The 14,081-nt window shown below is 48.3% G+C and overlaps 1 protein-coding gene across 4 annotated transcripts in view; it reads right to left on the bottom strand.

Moving 5' to 3' along the window:
• Positions 1–14,081, bottom strand: part of igf1rb (insulin like growth factor 1b receptor) — a 108,132-nt gene that overhangs the window by 19,143 nt on the left and 74,908 nt on the right. For all 4 annotated transcript variants that reach the window (XR_016492217.1, XM_090222061.1, XM_090222060.1 and 1 more), the window contains exons 15-18: positions 13,309–13,405; positions 12,878–12,948; positions 6,250–6,479; positions 628–735 (exon numbers count right to left, since the gene is read on the bottom strand). Coding sequence is in view for 3 of the 4 variants with exons in the window: in XM_090222061.1 (XP_090078187.1) it covers positions 628–735; positions 6,250–6,479; positions 12,878–12,948; positions 13,309–13,405 (506 nt within the window). In the remaining variant the exon portion in view is untranslated. The remainder of the gene's footprint in view (positions 1–627; positions 736–6,249; positions 6,480–12,877; positions 12,949–13,308; positions 13,406–14,081) is intronic.

Below are 14,081 nucleotides of genomic sequence, written 5' to 3'. Positions count from 1 at the left end.
TGCCACCCAGGACCTCTACACCAGGCTCCCTGCCACCCAGGACCTCTACACCAGGCTCCCTGCCACCCAGGACCTCTACACCATGCTCCCTGCCACCCAGGACCTCTATACCAGGCTCCCTGCCACCCAGGACCTCTATACCAGGCTCCCTGCCACCCAGGACCTCTATATTAGGCGGTGTCAGAGGAAGGCCCATATTTTTTGAAAACTCCAGTCACCCAAGATCAAGACTGTTCTCTCTGCTACAGCACGTTACTGGAGCGCCAAGTCTAGGTCCAAAAGGCTCCTTAACCCCAAGCCATAAGACTGCTGAACAACTAATCAAAATGACCGCCCAGACTATTTACATTATATTTTGTTAACTATTTATTGAACAGCATTGTTGGTTAAGGGCTTGTAAGTAAGCATTTCAAGGTAAGGTTGTATTCAGCGCATGTGATAAATACAATTGTATTATTTTTAGTGACCTCAGGCGGTAGGGGTTAGGATGAGGGGTTAGGGGTCAGGATGAGGGAACAGGATGAGGGGTAAATAACTTAAGTCTTTAGCCCAAAGTTACCTCAGGTGACTAGGTGGTAGGGGTCAGGATGAGGGGTTAGGGGTCAGAATGAGGGATAGGTAACTTACATCTTTAGCCCGTAGTGACCTCAGGTGGCTCTTCAGATCTCCTTTAGTCATCAGCTCCATGATGACCAAGGTGGGCTGGCCCTGAGAAACCACACCCAGCAGACGCACCTGCACGAATCACAGCACACAAATGACATCAGTGGTCAGAGCCCACATCCTGAACTGACAATCAGTGGGCTCCTTATTTGTTCACAGGAACATAAGACATGACAGGGGGCGTGGAGTATCAAGGTAGACATTTAGACAGTACAGGGGGTGTAGAGTATCAGGTCAACATGTAGACAGGACAGGGGGGGTGTGGAGTATGAGGTCAACATTTAGACAGGACAGGGGGGTGTGGAGTATCAGGTCAACATTTAGACAGGACAGGGGGGTGTGGACAGGACAGGGGGGTGTGGAGTATCAGGTCAACATTTAGACAGGACAGGGGGGTGTGGACAGGACAGGGGGGTGTGGAGTATCAGGTCAACATTTAGACAGGACAGGGGGGTGTGGAGTATCAGGTCAACATTTAGACAGGACAGGATGTGGAGTTTCAGGTCAACATTTAGACAGGACAGGGGGTGTGGAGTATCAGGTCAACATTTAGACAGGACAGGGGATGGAGTTTCAGGTCAACATTTAGACAGGACAGGGGGTGTGGAGTATCAGGTCAACATTTAGACAGGACAGGATGTGGAGTTTCAGGTCAACATTTAGACAGGACAGGGGGGGTGTCGAGTATGAGGTCAACATTTAGACAGGACAGGGGGGGTGGAGTATCAGGTCAAAATTTAGACAGGACAGGGGGGGGTGGAGTATCAGGTCAACATTTAGACAGGACAGGGGGGGTGTGGAGTATGAGGTCAACATTTAGACAGGACAGGGGGGGTGTGGAGTATCAGGTCAACATTTAGACAGGACAGGGGGGTGTGGACAGGACAGGGGGGTGTGGAGTATCAGGTCAACATTTAGACAGGACAGGGGGGTGTGGACAGGACAGGGGGGTGTGGAGTATCAGGTCAACATTTAGACAGGACAGGGGGGTGTGGAGTATCAGGTCAACATTTAGACAGGACAGGATGTGGAGTTTCAGGTCAACATTTAGACAGGACAGGGGGTGTGGAGTATCAGGTCAACATTTAGACAGGACAGGATGTGGAGTTTCAGGTCAACATTTAGACAGGACAGGGGGGGTGTCGAGTATGAGGTCAACATTTAGACAGGACAGGGGGGGTGGAGTATCAGGTCAACATTTAGACAGGACAGGGGGGGTGGAGTATCAGGTCAACATTTAGACAGGACAGGGGGTGTGGACAGGACAGGGGGAGTGTGGAGTATCAGGTCAACATTTAGACAGGACAGGGGGTGTGGAGTATCAGGTCAACATTTAGACAGGACAGGGGGGGTGTGGAGTATCAGGTCAACATTTAGACAGGACAGGGGGTGTGGACAGGACAGGGGGGGTGTGGAGTATCAGGTCAACATTTAGACAGGACAGGGGGGGTGGACAGGACAGGGGGGGTGTGGAGTATCAGGTCAACTTTTAGACAGGACAGGGGGTGTGGACAGGACAGGGGGGGTGTGGAGTATCAGGTCAACATTTAGACAGGACAGGGGGGGTGGACAGGACAGGGTGGGGTGGAGTATCAGGTCAACATTTAGACAGGACAGGGGGGGGTGGAGTATCAGGTCAACATTTAGACAGGACAGGGGGGTGTGGACAGGACAGGGGGTGTGTGGAGTATCAGGTCAACATTTAGACAGGACAGGGGGTGTGGACAGGACAGGGTGGGGTGGAGTATCAGGTCAACATTTAGACAGGACAGGGGGGGGTGGAGTATCAGGTCAACATTTAGACAGGACAGGGGGGGGTGGAGTATCAGGTCAACATTTAGACAGGACAGGGGGGGTGGAGTATCAGGTCAACATTTAGACATGACAGGGGGGGTGGACAGGACAGGGGGGGTGTGGAGTATCAGGTCAACATTTAGACAGGACAGGGGGGGTGGACAGGACAGGGGGGGTGGAGTATCAGTTCAACATTTAGACAGGACAGGGGGGGTGGAGTATCAGGTCAACATTTAGAAAGGACGGGGGGGTGGACAGGACAGGGGGGGGTGGAGTATCAGGTCAACATTTAGACAGGACAGGGGGGGTGGAGTATCAGGTCAACATTTAGACAGGACAGGGGGGTGTGGACAGGACAGGGGGGGTGTGGAGTATCAGGTCAACATTTAGACAGGACAGGGGGGGTGTGGAGTATCAGGTCAACATTTAGACAGGCCAGGGGGGGTGGACAGGACAGGGGGGTGTGGAGTATCAGGTCAACATTTAGACAGGACAGGGGGGTGTGGACAGGACAGGGGGGGTGTGGAGTATCAGGTCAACATTTAGACAGGACATGGGGGATGTGGAGTATCAGGTCAACATTTAGACAGGACAGGGGGGGTGTGGAGTTTCAGGTCAACATTTAGACAGGACAGGGGGGGTGGACAGGACAGGGGGGGTGTGGAGTATCAAGGTAGACATTTAGACAGGACAGGGGGGGTGTGGAGTATCAGGTCAACATTTAGACAGGACAGGGGGTGTGGACAGGACAGGGGGGGTGTGGAGTATCAGGTCAACATTTAGACAGGACAGGGGGGTGTGGAGTATCAGGTCAACATTTAGACAGGACAGGGGGGATGTGGAGTATCAGGTCAACATTTAGACAGGACATGGGTGATGTGGAGTATCAGGTCAACATTTAGACAGGACAGGGGGTGTGGACAGGACAGGGGGGATGTGGAGTATCAGGTCAACATTTAGACAGGACAGGGGGTGTGGACAGGACAGGGGGGGGTGGAGTATCAGGTCAACATTTAGACAGGACAGGGGGGGTGGAGTATCAGGTCAACATTTAGACAGGACAGGGGGGATGTGGAGTATCAGGTCAACATTTAGACAGGACAGGGGGGGGTGGAGTATCAGGTCAACATTTAGACAGGACAGGGGGGTGTGGACAGGACAGGGGGGTGTGGAGTATCAGGTCAACATTTAGACAGGACAGGGGGGTGTGGACAGGACAGGGGGGTGTGGAGTATCAGGTCAACATTTAGACAGGACAGGGGGGTGTGGAGTATCAGGTCAACATTTAGACAGGACAGGATGTGGAGTTTCAGGTCAACATTTAGACAGGACAGGGGGTGTGGAGTATCAGGTCAACATTTAGACAGGACAGGATGTGGAGTTTCAGGTCAACATTTAGACAGGACAGGGGGGGTGTCGAGTATGAGGTCAACATTTAGACAGGACAGGGGGGGTGGAGTATCAGGTCAACATTTAGACAGGACAGGGGGGGTGGAGTATCAGGTCAACATTTAGACAGGACAGGGGGTGTGGACAGGACAGGGGGGATGTGGAGTATCAGGTCAACATTTAGACAGGACAGGGGGGGTAGACAGGACAGGGGGTGTGGAGTATCAGGTCAACATTTAGACAGGACAGGGGATGTGGACAGGACAGGGGGTGTGGACAGGACAGGGGGTGTGGACAGGACAGGGGGGGTGTGGAGTATCAGGTCAACATTTAGACAGGACAGGGGGTGTGGAGTATCAGGTCAACATTTAGACAGGACAGGGGGGTGTGGACAGGACAGGGGGGGTGTGGAGTATCAGGTCAACATTTAGACAGGACAGGGGGGTGTGGACAGGACAGGGGGGGTGTGGAGTTTCAGGTCAACATTTAGACAGGACAGGGGGGGTGGACAGGACAGGGGGGGTGTGGAGTATCAAGGTAGACATTTAGACAGGACAGGGGGGGTGTGGAGTATTAGGTCAACATTTAGACAGGACAGGGGGGTGTGGACAGGACAGAGGGGATGTGGAGTATCAGGTCAACATTTAGACAGGACATGGGGGTGGACAGGACAGGGGGGATGTGGAGTATCAGGTCAACATTTAGACAGGACAGGGGGGGTAGACAGGACAGGGGGTGTGGAGTATCAGGTCAACATTTAGACAGGACAGGGGATGTGGACAGGACAGGGGGTGTGGACAGGACAGGGGGTGTGGACAGGACAGGGGGGGTGTGGAGTATCAGGTCAACATTTAGACAGGACAGGGGGTGTGGAGTATCAGGTCAACATTTAGACAGGACAGGGGGGTGTGGACAGGACAGGGGGGGTGTGGAGTATCAGGTCAACATTTAGACAGGACAGGGGGGTGTGGACAGGACAGGGGGGGTGTGGAGTTTCAGGTCAACATTTAGACAGGACAGGGGGGGTGGACAGGACAGGGGGGGTGTGGAGTATCAAGGTAGACATTTAGACAGGACAGGGGGGGTAGACAGGACAGGGGGTGTGGAGTATCAGGTCAACATTTAGACAGGACAGGGGGGGTAGACAGGACAGGGGGTGTGGAGTATCAGGTCAACATTTAGACAGGACAGGGGATGTGGACAGGACAGGGGGTGTGGACAGGACAGGGGGTGTGGACAGGACAGGGGGGGTGTGGAGTATCAGGTCAACATTTAGACAGGACAGGGGGTGTGGAGTATCAGGTCAACATTTAGACAGGACAGGGGGGTGTGGACAGGACAGGGGGGGTGTGGAGTATCAGGTCAACATTTAGACAGGACAGGGGGGTGTGGACAGGACAGGGGGGGTGTGGAGTTTCAGGTCAACATTTAGACAGGACAGGGGGGGTGGACAGGACAGGGGGGGTGTGGAGTATCAAGGTAGACATTTAGACAGGACAGGGGGGGTGTGGAGTATCAGGTCAACATTTAGACAGGACAGGGGGGGTGGACAGGACAGGGGGGTGTGGAGTATCAAGGTAGACATTTAGACAGGACAGGGGGGGTGTGGAGTATCAGGTCAACATTTAGACAGGACAGGGGGGGTGGACAGGACAGGGGGGGTGTGGAGTATCAAGGTAGACATTTAGACAGGACAGGGGGGGTGTGGAGTATCAGGTCAACATTTAGACAGGACAGGGGGGGTGGACAGGACAGGGTGGGGTGGAGTATCAGGTATTATTGCCTTATGTCACAATGCATCTGTCCGCTGTGTTTTCGTGTCCTACCACACTGTGTGTGTGTGTGTCCTGTGTCGTACCACACTGTGTGTCTGTGTGTGTGTGTCCTGTGTCGTACCACACTGTGTGTGTGTGTGTCCTGTGTCGTACCACACTGTGTGTGTGTGTGTGTGTCCTGTGTCGTACCACACTGTGTGTGTGTGTGTGTCCTGTGTCGTACCACACTGTGTGTGTGTGTGTGTGTCCTGTGTCGTACCACACTGTGTGTGTGTGTGTGTCCTGTGTCGTACCACACTGTGTGTGTGTGTGTGTCCTGTGTCGTACCACACTGTGTGTGTGTGTGTCCTGTGTCGTACCACACTGTGTGTGTGTGTGTCCTGTGTCGTACCACACTGTGTGTGTGTGTGTCCTGTGTCGTACCACACTGTGTGTGTGTGTGTGTCCTGTGTCGTACCACACTGTGTGTGTGTGTGTGTCCTGTGTCGTACCACACTGTGTGTGTGTGTGTGTCCTGTGTCGTACCACACTGTGTGTGTGTGTGTCCTGTGTCGTACCACACTGTGTGTGTGTGTGTCCTGTGTCGTACCACACTGTGTGTGTGTGTGTGTGTGTGTGTGTGTCTTACCACGTGATGACAGTTGAACTCCTTCATGACAGACGCTTCATTGAGGAACTCTATTCTCTCTCTCATGCTGGCAGACTCGTTCACCGTCTTAATGGCCACACACGTCTCTGGCTCGTCCTTGACTACTCCCTTAGCAACGCCCTCGTACACCATGCCAAACGACCCCTGACCCAGCTCTCTGTTCATCGTGATCTTCTCCCTCAACACCTCCCATTCATCTGGTATATACACTGGAGGAGAGGAGAGGGTTAACAGACAACTATATCACAGTACCACACAGCCTGACCCTGACGACCTATCAGGTGATATGGCCACTACAGGTACTTCCTCTCTGTCTCTATCAGGTGATATGGTCACTACAGGTACTTCCTCTCTGTCTCTATCAGGTGATATGGTCACTACAGGTACTTACTCTCTGTCTCTATCAGGTGATATGGCCACTACAGGTACTTCCTCTCTGTCTCTATCAGGTGATATGGTCACTACAGGTACTTCCTCTCTGTCTCTATCAGGTGATATGGTCACTACAGGTACTTCCTCTCTGTCTCTATCAGGTGATATGGTCACTACAGGTACTTCCTCTCTGTCTCTATCAGGTGATATGGTCACTACAGGTACTTCCTCTCTGTCTCTATCAGGTGATATGGTCACTACAGGTACTTACTCTCTGTCTCTATCAGGTGATATGGTCACTACAGGTACTTCCTCTCTGTCTCTATCAGGTGATATGGTCACTACAGGTACTTCCTCTCTGTCTCTATCAGGTGATATGGCCACTACAGGTACTTCCTCTCTGTCTCTATCAGGTGATATGGTCACTACAGGTACTTCCTCTCTGTCTCTATCAGGTGATATGGTCACTACAGGTACTTCCTCTCTGTCTCTATCAGGTGATATGGTCACTACAGGTACTTCCTCTCTGTCTCTATCAGGTGATATGGTCACTACAGGTACTTACTCTCTGTCTCTATCAGGTGATATGGTCACTACAGGTACTTCCTCTCTGTCTCTATCAGGTGATATGGTCACTACAGGTACTTCCTCTCTGTCTCTATCAGGTGATATGGTCACTACAGGTACTTCCTCTCTGTCTCTATCAGGTGATATGGTCACTACAGGTACTTCCTCTCTGTCTCTATCAGGTGATATGGTCACTACAGGTACTTCCTCTCTGTCTCTATCAGGTGATATGGTCACTACAGGTACTTCCTCTCTGTCTCTATCAGGTGATATGGTCACTACAGGTACTTCCTCTCTGTCTCTATCAGGTGATGTGGTCACTACAGGTACTTCCTCTCTGTCTCTATCAGGTGATATGGTCACTACAGGTACTTCCTCTCTGTCTCTATCAGGTGATATGGTCACTACAGGTACTTCCTCTCTGTCTCTATCAGGTGATATGGTCACTACACGTACTTCCTCTCTGTCTCTATCAGGTGATATGGTCACTACAGGTACTTCCTCTCTGTCTCTATCAGGTGATATGGTCACTACAGGTACTTCCTCTCTGTCTCTATCAGGTGATATGGTCACTACAGGTACTTCCTCTCTGTCTCTATCAGGTGATATGGTCACTACAGGTACTTCCTCTCTGTCTCTCTCAGGTGATATGGTCACTACAGGTACTTCCTCTCTGTCTCTATCAGGTGATATGGTCACTACAGGTACTTCCTCTCTGTCTCTATCAGGTGATATGGTCACTACAGGTACTTCCTCTCTGTCTCTATCAGGTGATATGGTCACTACAGGTACTTCCTCTCTGTCTCTATCAGGTGATATGGTCACTACAGGTACTTCCTCTCTGTCTCTATCAGGTGATATGGTCACTACAGGTACTTCCTCTCTGTCTCTATCAGGTGATATGGTCACTACAGGTACTTCCTCTCTGTCTCTATCAGGTGATATGGTCACTACAGGTACTTCCTCTCTGTCTCTATCAGGTGATATGGTCACTACAGGTACTTCCTCTCTGTCTCTATCAGGTGATATGGTCACTACAGGTACTTCCTCTCTGTCTCTCTCAGGTGATATGGTCACTACAGGTACTTACTCTCTGTCTCTATCAGGTGATATGGTCACTACAGGTACTTACTCTCTGTCTCTATCAGGTGATATGGTCACTACAGGTACTTCCTCTCTGTCTCTATCAGGTGATATGGTCACTACAGGTACTTCCTCTCTGTCTCTATCAGGTGATATGGTCACTACAGGTACTTCCTCTCTGTCTCTATCAGGTGATATGGTCACTACAGGTACTTCCTCTCTGTCTCTCTCAGGTGATATGGTCACTACAGGTACTTCCTCTCTGTCTCTATCAGGTGATATGGTCACTACAGGTACTTACTCTCTGTCTCTATCAGGTGATATGGTCACTACAGGTACTTCCTCTCTGTCTCTCTCAGGTGATATGGTCACTACAGGTACTTACTCTCTGTCTCTATCAGGTGATATGGTCACTACAGGTACTTACTCTCTGTCTCTATCAGGTGATATGGTCACTACAGGTACTTCCTCTCTGTCTCTATCAGGTGATATGGTCACTACAGGTACTTACTCTCTGTCTCTATCAGGTGATATGGTCACTACAGGTACTTCCTCTCTGTCTCTATCAGGTGATATGGTCACTACAGGTACTTCCTCTCTGTCTCTATCAGGTGATATGGTCACTACAGGTACTTACTCTCTGTCTCTATCAGGTGATATGGTCACTACAGGTACTTCCTCTCTGTCTCTATCAGGTGATATGGTCACTACAGGTACTTCCTCTCTGTCTCTATCAGGTGATATGGTCACTACAGGTACTTCCTCTCTGTCTCTATCAGGTGATATGGTCACTACAGGTACTTCCTCTCTGTCTCTCTCAGGTGATATGGTCACTACAGGTACTTCCTCTCTGTCTCTATCAGGTGATATGGTCACTACAGGTACTTACTCTCTGTCTCTATCAGGTGATATGGTCACTACAGGTACTTCCTCTCTGTCTCTCTCAGGTGATATGGTCACTACAGGTACTTACTCTCTGTCTCTATCAGGTGATATGGTCACTACAGGTACTTACTCTCTGTCTCTATCAGGTGATATGGTCACTACAGGTACTTCCTCTCTGTCTCTATCAGGTGATATGGTCACTACAGGTACTTCCTCTCTGTCTCTATCAGGTGATATGGCCACTACAGGTACTTCCTCTCTGTCTCTATCAGGTGATATGGTCACTACAGGTACTTCCTCTCTGTCTCTATCAGGTGATATGGTCACTACAGGTACTTCCTCTCTGTCTCTATCAGGTGATATGGTCACTACAGGTACTTCCTCTCTGTCTCTATCAGGTGATGTGGTCACTACAGGTACTTCCTCTCTGTCTCTATCAGGTGATATGGTCACTACAGGTACTTCCTCTCTGTCTCTATCAGGTGATATGGTCACTACAGGTACTTCCTCTCTGTCTCTATCAGGTGATATGGTCACTACAGGTACTTCCTCTCTGTCTCTATCAGGTGATATGGTCACTACAGGTACTTCCTCTCTGTCTCTATCAGGTGATATGGTCACTACAGGTACTTCCTCTCTGTCTCTCTCAGGTGATATGGTCACTACAGGTACTTCCTCTCTGTCTCTATCAGGTGATATGGTCACTACAGGTACTTACTCTCTGTCTCTATCAGGTGATATGGTCACTACAGGTACTTCCTCTCTGTCTCTCTCAGGTGATATGGTCACTACAGGTACTTACTCTCTGTCTCTATCAGGTGATATGGTCACTACAGGTACTTACTCTCTGTCTCTATCAGGTGATATGGTCACTACAGGTACTTCCTCTCTGTCTCTATCAGGTGATATGGTCACTACAGGTACTTACTCTCTGTCTCTATCAGGTGATATGGTCACTACAGGTACTTCCTCTCTGTCTCTATCAGGTGATATGGTCACTACAGGTACTTCCTCTCTGTCTCTATCAGGTGATATGGTCACTACAGGTACTTACTCTCTGTCTCTATCAGGTGATATGGTCACTACAGGTACTTCCTCTCTGTCTCTATCAGGTGATATGGTCACTACAGGTACTTCCTCTCTGTCTCTATCAGGTGATATGGTCACTACAGGTACTTCCTCTCTGTCTCTATCAGGTGATATGGTCACTACAGGTACTTCCTCTCTGTCTCTCTCAGGTGATATGGTCACTACAGGTACTTCCTCTCTGTCTCTATCAGGTGATATGGTCACTACAGGTACTTACTCTCTGTCTCTATCAGGTGATATGGTCACTACAGGTACTTCCTCTCTGTCTCTCTCAGGTGATATGGTCACTACAGGTACTTACTCTCTGTCTCTATCAGGTGATATGGTCACTACAGGTACTTACTCTCTGTCTCTATCAGGTGATATGGTCACTACAGGTACTTACTCTCTGTCTCTATCAGGTGATATGGTCACTACAGGTACTTCCTCTCTGTCTCTATCAGGTGATATGGTCACTACAGGTACTTCCTCTCTGTCTCTATCAGGTGATATGGTCACTACAGGTACTTACTCTCTGTCTCTATCAGGTGATATGGTCACTACAGGTACTTCCTCTCTGTCTCTATCAGGTGATATGGTCACTACAGGTACTTCCTCTCTGTCTCTATCAGGTGATATGGTCACTACAGGTACTTCCTCTCTGTCTCTATCAGGTGATGTGGTCACTACAGGTACTTCCTCTCTGTCTCTATCAGGTGATATGGTCACTACAGGTACTTCCTCTCTGTCTCTATCAGGTGATATGGTCACTACAGGTACTTCCTCTCTGTCTCTATCAGGTGATATGGTCACTACAGGTACTTCCTCTCTGTCTCTCTCAGGTGATATGGTCACTACAGGTACTTCCTCTCTGTCTCTATCAGGTGATATGGTCACTACAGGTACTTACTCTCTGTCTCTATCAGGTGATATGGTCACTACAGGTACTTCCTCTCTGTCTCTCTCAGGTGATATGGTCACTACAGGTACTTACTCTCTGTCTCTATCAGGTGATATGGTCACTACAGGTACTTACTCTCTGTCTCTATCAGGTGATATGGTCACTACAGGTACTTCCTCTCTGTCTCTATCAGGTGATATGGTCACTACAGGTACTTCCTCTCTGTCTCTATCAGGTGATATGGTCACTACAGGTACTTCCTCTCTGTCTCTCTCAGGTGATATGGTCACTACAGGTACTTCCTCTCTGTCTCTATCAGGTGATATGGTCACTACAGGTACTTACTCTCTGTCTCTATCAGGTGATATGGTCACTACAGGTACTTCCTCTCTGTCTCTCTCAGGTGATATGGTCACTACAGGTACTTACTCTCTGTCTCTATCAGGTGATATGGTCACTACAGGTACTTACTCTCTGTCTCTATCAGGTGATATGGTCACTACAGGTACTTACTCTCTGTCTCTATCAGGTGATATGGTCACTACAGGTACTTCCTCTCTGTCTCTATCAGGTGATATGGTCACTACAGGTACTTACTCTCTGTCTCTATCAGGTGATATGGTCACTACAGGTACTTCCTCTCTGTCTCTATCAGGTGATATGGTCACTACACGTACTTCCTCTCTGTCTCTATCAGGTGATATGGTCACTACAGGTACTTCCTCTCTGTCTCTATCAGGTGATATGGTCACTACAGGTACTTCCTCTCTGTCTCTATCAGGTGATATGGTCACTACAGGTACTTCCTCTCTGTCTCTATCAGGTGATATGGTCACTACAGGTACTTCCTCTCTGTCTCTATCAGGTGATATGGTCACTACAGGTACTTCCTCTCTGTCTCTATCAGGTGATATGGTCACTACAGGTACTTCCTCTCTGTCTCTATCAGGTGATATGGTCACTACAGGTACTTCCTCTCTGTCTCTATCAGGTGATATGGTCACTACAGGTACTTCCTCTCTGTCTCTATCAGGTGATATGGTCACTACAGGTACTTACTCTCTGTCTCTATCAGGTGATATGGTCACTACAGGTACTTACTCTCTGTCTCTATCAGGTGATATGGTCACTACAGGTACTTCCTCTCTGTCTCTATCAGGTGATATGGTCACTACAGGTACTTACTCTCTGTCTCTATCAGGTGATATGGTCACTACAGGTACTTCCTCTCTGTCTCTATCAGGTGATATGGTCACTACAGGTACTTCCTCTCTGTCTCTATCAGGTGATATGGTCACTACAGGTACTTCCTCTCTGTCTCTATCAGGTGATATGGTCACTACAGGTACTTCCTCTCTGTCTCTATCAGGTGATATGGTCACTACAGGTACTTACTCTCTGTCTCTATCAGGTGATATGGTCACTACAGGTACTTCCTCTCTGTCTCTATCAGGTGATATGGTCACTACAGGTACTTCCTCTCTGTCTCTATCAGGTGATATGGTCACTACAGGTACTTACTCTCTGTCTCTATCAGGTGATATGGTCACTACAGGTACTTCCTCTCTGTCTCTATCAGGTGATATGGTCACTACAGGTACTTCCTCTCTGTCTCTATCAGGTGATATGGTCACTACAGGTACTTCCTCTCTGTCTCTATCAGGTGATATGGTCACTACAGGTACTTCCTCTCTGTCTCTATCAGGTGATATGGTCACTACAGGTACTTACTCTCTGCAGCGCTGAAGTATTCAGGGTTGACTGATGCATACAAAACTCCATTCCCCAGTCTGTCACTGTTCCTGTAGACAGACACACACACACACACACACACACACACACACACACACACACACACACACACGAGACACACACACACACACACACACACACACACACACACGAGACACACACACAGGGTTAGCAGAGTTAAACAGCATCCCAAACGGCACCCTATTCCCCATATGTACTGCTCTGTGGGGTCTGGTCTAAAGGAGTGCATTATATAGGGCTCTGGTCTAAAGTAGTACACTATATAGGGAATAGGGTGCCAGAAGTCTCTGTTCTTAAGTAGTGCACTATATAATGACAGCCCACCTCTAACTACCTAGAGACAGCCTGTCATTTACTAAAGAACCTTACAGACAGACACACAGACTTACTTCTTCCTGTTGATGATGGTGAACGTGGCCAGGAGACAGATGATCAGGACTGCTACCATGGGAACAAAGATCATGATGTAGAGAGAGTTCTCATAACCTGTTGGACCAGGAGAGACCCATTAAACACACACTGGTGTTAACTAACTAACCTGGTGGACACATTAAACACACACTGGTGTTAACTAACATGTGATAAGGTATTACATACAGACTGGTATTAACTAACATGTGATAAGGTATTATATACACACTGGTATTAACTAACATGTGATAAGGTATTATATACACACTGGTGTTAACTAACATGTGATAAGGTATTATATACACACTGGTGTTAACTAACATGTGATAAGGTATTATATACACACTGGTGTTAACTAACTAACCTGGTGGACACATTAAACACACACTGGTGTTAACTAACATGTGATAAGGTATTACATACAGACTGGTATTAACTAACTAACTAACTAACTAACATGTGATAAGGTATAATATACACACTGGTGTTAACTAACTAACATGTGATAAGGTATTATATACAGACTGGTGTTAACTAACTAACTAACTAACTAACATGTGATAAGGTATAATATACAGACTGGTGTTAACTAACTAACATGTGTTAAGGTATTACATACAGACTGGTGTTAACTAACTAACTAACTAACATGTGATAAGGTATTATATACAGACTGGTGTTAACTAACTAACATGTGATAAGGTATTATATACAGACTGGTGTTAACTAACTAACATGTGATAAGGTATTA

Source organism: Oncorhynchus mykiss, chromosome 26 (assembly GCF_057628025.1).
Source record: "Oncorhynchus mykiss isolate SJ-2025 chromosome 26, ASM5762802v1, whole genome shotgun sequence".
NCBI classification, from domain to species: domain Eukaryota; kingdom Metazoa; phylum Chordata; class Actinopteri; order Salmoniformes; family Salmonidae; genus Oncorhynchus; species Oncorhynchus mykiss.
The sequence above is the reverse complement of the archived record's forward strand: the minus strand, read 5'-3'. Positions and strand labels throughout refer to the sequence as shown.